The sequence below is a fragment of the Terrapene carolina genome, unplaced genomic scaffold (assembly GCF_002925995.2).
Source record: "Terrapene carolina triunguis isolate 2854851 unplaced genomic scaffold, T_m_triunguis-2.0 Scaffold96, whole genome shotgun sequence".
NCBI lineage: Eukaryota > Metazoa > Chordata > Testudines > Emydidae > Terrapene > Terrapene triunguis.
Window position 1 is genome coordinate 79,057,164 of NW_020664447.1, and position 8,450 is coordinate 79,065,613.

At 40.0% G+C, this 8,450-nt stretch overlaps 1 protein-coding gene across 1 annotated transcript in view; it reads left to right on the forward strand.

Annotated features, from left to right (window-relative positions):
- The window catches only part of WDR25 (WD repeat domain 25), a 102,534-nt gene extending 95,089 nt beyond the window's left edge, over positions 1-7,445 (forward strand). The window contains exons 4-6 of the mRNA XM_026651337.1: positions 2,322-2,492; positions 5,348-5,488; positions 5,910-7,445. Coding sequence (XP_026507122.1) covers positions 2,322-2,492; positions 5,348-5,488; positions 5,910-6,131 — 534 coding nt within the window. The 3' untranslated portion in view covers positions 6,132-7,445. The remainder of the gene's footprint in view (positions 1-2,321; positions 2,493-5,347; positions 5,489-5,909) is intronic.
- Positions 7,446-8,450: the final 1,005 nt, after the last annotated feature.

The window sequence follows — 8,450 nt, forward strand, 5'->3', positions numbered from 1 at the left end:
AGAGAGGTGTCATATAGGAGTAGTGCATTGTAATGGAGTTTTTTGTAGGTTTCTGACTCTACAAACCTTCCCTGCAGCTGGAGGCAGGTTTTTAGATACCTTTACTGTGCTTCTCATTTCTGCTGGAGCACCTCTAATGAGTTTGCCTTAACGACCTCATAGGCGAAGTATCCCACTGATTGTCATTACTGTCAGAAATTGTTTCCAGATAGCCAAGCCACGCTGACAAATTTGAAGATTAACAAAATTATGCAATAACTAACTATTGGGCTTCTTTGATATAGATTTTGTCTTGGAGTGAGAAAAAACAATCTTTCTGTAAATGGAAAATCAATTCCATATCCCACAGATGCATAGCATGGCTCTTGATATATTTCTTTCCTCACAGAACATAATCAGTGTTGTAATTATTTTTTTTAAGATATACTTTACTTTTCAGTTCAGTTGCTGCAGTTCTGAAAGATACAGGTATTTCCTTTATTGCTATGAAGTAAGTAGTCTTCACGCTGCTGTGCTATTGGATTGAGGACCTTTGGGTGAAAGTCTTACTCCAAAGCAATGGGACTATTCGTCTAGAGCCTACCACATACCTTTCAAGAAGGAGCAAGGAATAGTAGCATGAGACTAGTGGAGGTTAAAGGCTTAGGGTAAATCTTCAATGCACTGCCCTCAGAGTTGCACATAAAATTCCCAAGAGCAATTTAAAAAGTATCCCTTTGTTCCTCATAAATCCATTTTCATTTAAATTAGGTCTCTCATGCACCATATCCAGGAACTCTGGAAATAATAATGTTGTACTGGATTTTTTAAATTGTTTTTTCTGTGGGTTTCAGTACAAAATAGTGCTCTGATCACACAATCCATGATGTTTCCTTGTGTAGAAATTCATTACACTCTCGTAGCAGCAGCAGCAGCAGCCTTTGGGCACATGTAACATATTTAAAACAATTTAGCTACATATATACACAGTATTATTGGTGTGAGGTAGACACCAGTATATGTCCCACCAATGGATTGAGAATAATTCCTGTTTTAATACTGTGGATCAAATCGTGGGCCTATGTCAAGATGCACTAAAGGTCATGGGAGCTGTTCACTTCCATGTATGCTGGCTCTGCACTGGACTGACTGACCTTCACAACAGTTGGTCCTAGGGAATCAAAAGGGAGAAGGGTGGAAGTAGGGGTCTCAGAGTATTTTTACCCCAATGGGTTATTTCCTTCTCTTAACAGCTGTCAGCCTCACTGCCTCCATAGGACTCATCAGTCTCCACAGAAATCACTTATTTGGGGAGCAGTTAAACCTGTTCCTTGGAAGGCGCTGTTTCCTTCTATGCCAGCTGTGAACTCCCTGACCACCATATATGGCAGTTGGTAGGTGGAGTCACAGACGCTGCTTCTCGGAAGAGGGAGTGGTTGGGCCAGCTTTGAGAGGTTCTTGGCCCTCTGGACTTGTGTTGGATTCCACAGCTCCAGCTCCTGAATACTCTTTGATGCAGTAGCTAATGATATGGAATTTAACATTAATTTAGAAGTGGTGCATAAAGTGGTGCTAACAAGTGTTCCTGTATCCTTGTTGCCATGACAAAGAGGCTAATTTCTTAAGGTGTTGGATAGAAGTTTATAAGAAGAAAATAGTGAAGTAATACTTCCTTTTATATATTGTTTAATTTCCCGTTGTGTGTTGTTAAATAAATATTGTGTGACGTTATAACAATGCTTCTTTGATAAAATAGATGTAATACTGCCTCATTTAAAAATACCAGTGTGCTACTCTATTATCATTTATCTATATTAAAAAATATGCTTTATGTGGCTTTAATGCAATGGTGCCCAAACTTTTCCTGTCCTGCCCCCCCACTACCAGTAATGGAATCTGTCCATGCTTCCCCTCCATTATTGCACAGCCAAGGCTTCCTCAACAGAGGTGCTTATGCTGAAGGCGGAGCTGGGGGCAGAATTGGGGATGGGGTGGAGGTGGGGCTACAGGTGGAGCTGGCCTGGGGGTGGAGAGGGAATGTGGGCAGAGCTGAGCTGGTGGTGGAGCAGGGGACGGAGTGGAGTTACGGCTGGGGGCAGAGTGGGGCTGGGTGGTGCTCCCACCCTGCCCCTCATGGGGGGCTGGTCCAGGCCCCACTGTGTACCCCCCCAAACATTCCTCAATGCCCCCCCCATGGGGGGCGTGCCCTACAGTTTGGGGACTACTGTTTTAATGAAATACATGAGTTTGTTATGATGATACACTTGTCACAACTTCAAATGACCTCATTTACATTGTGAAATATAATCTATCCCAACATAATGGGTGTTCTTATTTCATAGGTGATAAAAGTCTACAAAGCAGCAGTACAACAGACCTTGGATGTCCTCTTCCTTCCTGAAGGAAAAGAATTTCTTACAAGCACGGATGCAGTAAGCCGGGACTCAGCTGACCGTACGATCATTGCATGGGATTTCCACAGTGCTGCAAAAATTTCCAATCAGATTTTTCATGTAGGGTTAACACTTATTATTATTTGAATGCTGATTTAGTATATTAAATTGTGAGCAGAGTAAAAAGCTTTTGATGTTTCCTAAACTGCTGTGAGTTATTGATCAATTTTGCTGGAAGTAGGGATGAGTGCAGCTTATATTAAATCACAGTACTTCTGTATGATTTGAAGTAAGCCATTATAATGTTACTGTGATGTGTAAAATGCTACTTACTAAAAAGCAAGAGCTGTTTTTCTATGTTAGCAGCCCTTACTTATTCTCTGTAACTGTAATTGTGAAGTGACCTAGAGAATTGTGAGTGCCCTCCTTGGAAAAGTATTTCCGTTTCACTGCCTATTCACTGACATTTGAGCTAGGTTTAGGCAGGTACACAGGTAGAAATATCAGTGTGTCCTGCCAACTGTGTACCAAAGTATTTGTTATGGTATCACGTTTCCCTCTCCAGTACCTTTCCCAGGACAGCAGAAGTGATGTATTTGGGGTGATCACAGGTGAAGGATTTTATCAGTGAAATGTTTGAGCAATAGCATGGTATATGCAGGTAAATACATAGCAAAGGATAATAGCAGAGGCAAAATGGTGCTGGCAAAAAAATTACTTTAGCAAACACAGGTGCAATATTCCTTGCAATATGTAGCAGTCCAACCAACTAATTCATTTACATGCTGAATTGTCAAGAAAGGCTGGCAGCTTCACAGGACACTTAGTGAGTTAGTCCTTGCTCCCTTAGGCTCCTTTGAAAATCCAAGCCTAATCGCTCATGTAAGTTGAAGAATGCATGAGTGAATTGGGTTCAGGTAGTTCTACTTTTTTACTGGAAAGAACTGTACTGGCAACAAGATGGAGTGGATGATCTAGTAAGACACTTCTATCTCTAACTTCCACAATTATGTCTTTGTTCAGTTTTGGAGCAGCACACGTCCTGGGTATGCAGTTTGACAGCATGTTAGTCATTTGCTCTGGAAAGAAAACACTTCAGTGAATAAACAAACTGCAAAGCAGTCATATTCAGTGTACTGAGCAGTTTAAACAAGACAATTCTTTTGGAAATAGAGCATCACTGAATGGGGCAGTTACTTCACTCTTTAATATGTCACTAACAAAAAATTGATAGTGATTTTGGGAAATAAGTACTCTTAGTTTTGTAATATTCAATTTCTAACCTTTAAGATGGGAGTGTCTGGACTTTACTACTATGCTAGAATGCAGATGAGAAACCCATTCATCTCACTACTCATGAATACACATTAAATAGCCCAAACTATGTATTTTTAATTTACTTTCTTCTGCAAAATAGCTGAACCCTTTTCGATCAAACTTTCCCCCAAAATTTGACTGGAAACAGGGGGTTCTCATTTTTCACTCCTACATCTTTTCTGCCTGTTCTAGCCTGTTTTACTATCATTTCCCAAGATTGTTTAAGTTTTTCTCCCTGTGCCTTTCTTTTGTGTTTCCTCTCTCTATTACTCTTTACTTAACTGAGGGTTTGTCTATGTGGCGATTTAGTGTGTGGTAAACCAGGTTTAAATCGATAGTGCACCTGGTTGCCATACACTAACTGCTTGTGTGGATCCTGCTACTGCGCACTGAAAGTCCCATAGTGCAGAACTGCGGAACTTTTAGTGTGTGGTAGGAGGGTCCACATGGCCAGTTGGTGTGCAGCAATCACTGTAGATTGACACCCTGGCTTGTCATGCACTAAATCTCCATGTAGACAAGCCCTCAACCCCCCAATCTTTTTTCTGTTGTCCCACTTCTACTTGTTAGTAATGCTTCATCATTTCTCATTTGTAAATTTACCTTTAAGCTTTTATTTATCTTTTTGCTGGCCAACATTTGAAAGAGCATAGCATTCCTTTTGCCCAACACAATAATCTCAGATGTTTTTACTGCACATAAACTGTGATTTATATTGAAACATAAAGTTGTACATTAGAACTAGAGATGAGCTAAAACCAGAACCTCTATTCCAATTGCCCTCCCCCTTAGAATTTCACTAAGTTTGTGAAAGTTTGGGAAGTTTGTATTTGAATCCCTGGATCTAAACCTGCCCATGTGACTTTGGGTTTCTTCTGAAATTGGAGGAAGCCCTTTTTCTCACTTTGCTTTGGATTTGGCTCATGAAGTTACCCTCATTCACAATTCTAAACACTGGCCTAAGGCTATTGTGGATCCAAAAGTATCCATCTCTTCCTACAGCTGAACATTTTGAACTGAAAATAATCGTGTTGAAAAGTGACATCATTTGTGACTTCTGACCTTACTAGGATTAGAAAGATCAGTTGTAATTAACAAACTGTTTTCTTCATGATACAAATAGCAGTAAAGAGGTATTTCGTACTAGGGGATAAATCCTGTCCTTGCCTCTGTAACCAGAGAAGATTCTCTGGCAGCAGAACTGTGAGGGTAGCCAGGGTTTAGGGAGTTAAACAGGGACTATGGAAGGTGGTGGGGAGTAGGACTAGAGGACCCATTGCTACATGGAACCTTTAGTCTTCCTAGGGCCCCAACAGCTGTTTGAGTGCTTTTGGGCTGAAACTGCCTTTTTAAAGGGGTGAAAGGGAATATTCCTTCCCTATGCATTTGCCTAGCTCCTGCTCAGCCCAGCTAATTAGGGTAGATACCAGATTTAATATTTGCCCCATGTGAACATTCAGGAGAGTGTGTTAAGCAAATTGGGCATGGATTTCTTTTAAATTTCTTCATGGTTACATATCTAAAATACGTCAGTTCTCACCCATCTTCTAATCATTCAGATATGTTAGATCTACAAAAGACTGCCTGATTAATTTGAACAAGTCTGTATTTCAGGCAACAAAAATATAGGAATGTCAATCTTCTCAACTATTTTTTAGGAGCGTTATACCTGTCCGAGTCTGACTCTGCACCCTAGAGAACCTGCATTTGTTGCTCAAACAAATGGAAACTACATGGCATTGTTTTCTACCCAACGACCATACAGAATCAACAAAAAGAAAAGATATGAAGGGCATAAGGTATTATTCTTCACAAGAAACTTAAAGTATTCAGGACTATAAGTAATATAACCAATTTCTGTTCCCTTAACATGTCTGCTGATACTATTGATTTATAAACCAGGGTAGATATTAATTGACTTGCTTCTTTTCCTGTCTGGTTTCCTGTAATGTAGTTAATTTAGAACGATACCCATTATGAAGACAACGGAGATTAAAATAATGGAAGATTTTGTGAATTGTTAATAGCGTCACCAATTATTGATTGACTAGTGCTAACAATTTAAAGTCGTAATAAGTCTGTCTTAATAAACACCTGGGGAAATAATTAGAGCATATTGTGCAAAAGAGACAATTTTAGTACATTAATGCATTTTCAGGAGGTTACATTAAATTTCCCTAATTAGCATATTGATTTACTCTTATTCTTGACTCTTTACAGGTGGAAGGATTTGCAGTGGGCTGTGAATTTTCTCCAGATGGAACACTTCTAGTGACAGGAAGTTCAGAGGGCAAAATATTTTTCTATAACTATCACACTGCTAGAATCATTCACACTTTGTCTGCACATAACCAGGCTTGTGTGAGTGCAACTTTTCATCCAGTCCTTCCATCACTTCTTGCAACGTGTGACTGGGCTGGAGATATCAAGATCTGGCAATAAGAAGACAGGGTTCCCTTTCAGAGTGAATCCAGCTAGTCCACATTGAAGACACGGGTGCTGGTGTTTCATCATAAATAAACCAGTGTATGTAATTTGAATTTTTCTTATGAATATGAGGGAGTCTGTTGTCATTTTGTATATTCCATCCAAGCCTTCTAAGAGTAGGATTTTCAGAAGTCCTTAGAGCTGGTCTAAGTCTGGAAGTCAATGAGAGTTAGGCTAACACTGAGTGTTTTTGAAAATATCATCTAAGCTTTAAGCTTAAATTTCTTTTTTATCATTTGATGCCTAATGGGGGTAAAAAGGAGGCATAGTAGTAAATATTAAGTTATATCAAAAATTAAAAAAAAGAATATTTCCACATGACTGAAGGTCTCTGCACGTCCAACTCCTCGTTGCTCTGAGTCAACTTAACACTGGGGTCAGTGTTCAAGTTAATATAATAATATTTTACATTTATAACATCATTTTTCAATCCAAAAGATCTCTACTTCCATGCAGTTCAGGATCACCATGCGGAAGAAATCTTCTTCTAAAGTGCAAAGGAAAAGGATCTCCTTTTCTACCGACCTCTGTTAAATACATATCACCAGTTATATGGTTCTTCTTCTTCTTCAACTGGTGTAAATTGTCATAGTACCATTGAAGCCAATAGAGCTATAACAATTTAGACCAGCTAAAGATCTCCCCCAAATATTTTTACATAGTCATGTGTGTGTATAAGAGAGAGAAAGAAAATTCATCTTGTGCCTTTTAGTATCAACCTTAACTCTGACTCACAAGATATACTAACTCTTTAAACATATACATAGATTATTTAGAAGTTGTCTTTATATTGTGATGATTATGTTGAAAAGATAAATATGTCTTATATGTTGGAATTAAGACTGCTACTAGAATGTGAGAGATGAATTTTCACATATCAATATTGTGGTTAATTGATTTTAATGAACTGCAGTGTTACAGAATATTTATGTCCATTTTAACTGAATATTTCCAGATTTTTTTAACTAGTCTTTTTTATGACAATGCTGTAGTTTGCAGATGTTATTCTGTGATCTAACTCTAAATTAAGGAAGCATTTTGTTTGAGAATATCAACTAGAAAAGAAGAGAGCATGTACCACAGAAATGAAAGGGGGGAATCCCTTTTCTGAGGAGACAAAGACCTGAATTTCAAACATGTAGCGGTTAGAATTGTAGGGTAGTTAAGCCACATAACCACATTTTGCTATTGCCTAACTAGAAAAAAGAAAGTAAAAGGAGGTGGGAAGGGGAGCATCCCATCACTTTTTGCCTCTAATTTGTTTGCTGCCATCATTGGCAATCAAAGCTAGTTCTTTCCCTATTAATTCCATTATAGTATTTCAGTCTATGAAAAAGAACTTTATTCAGATACTGGTAATATTGTAGCTCCATATTAACCCATATATATTGCTATATCATAGAATCATAGAAATGTAGGGCTGGAAGGGATCTTGAAAGGTCACCTAGTCCAGCCCCCTTTGCGCTGAGGCAGGACCAAGAAAACCATTTCTGACAGGTGTTTGTCTAAGCTGGTTTTAAAATCCTCCAATGATGGGTATGCCACAACTTCCCTTGAAGCCTATTCTAGTGCTTAACTATCCTGATAGTTAGTTAGAAAGCTTTTTCTGATATCTAACCTAAATCTCCCTTGCTGCAGCTTAAGTCCATTATTTCTCTTTTCTTCAGTGGATGTGGAGAGCAACTGATGAATCCCCCTTATAACAGCCCTTAATGTTTTTGAAGACTGTTATCAGGTCCCTCCTCAGTCCTCTTTTCTCAAGACTAAACATGCCCAGTTTTTTTAACATTTCGTCATAGGTCGGGATTTCTAAACTTTTTATCATTTTTGTTGCTTTCCTCTGGACTCTCTCCAATTTGTCCATATCTTTTTTTTAAAGTGTGTTGGCCATAGGCACCGACTCTGTGGGTGCTTCAGGGTGGGAGCACCCACAGGGAAAAAATGGTGGGTGGGGAGCACGCACCGGCAGCCCCCCATCAGCTCTCTCCCACCCCATCCGCTAGCACCTTCAGCCCGCTGTGCCCCACGGATCAGCTGTTTCGCGGCGTTCAGGAGGCTGGGAGGGAGGAGGGAGGGCGGAGGAGTGAGGACGCAGCGCATTCGGGGGAGGAGGAGGAACTGGGCGGGAAGAGGCGGGGTGGGGGTGAAGCAGGGGTGGGAAGAGGCGGGGCGGGGTGGAGTGGGGGCAGAAAGAGGTGGGACCTTGGGGGAAGGGGTGGAGTGGGGGTAGGCTGACCAGAGAGCAAGTGTGAAAAATCGGGACAGGGGATGGAG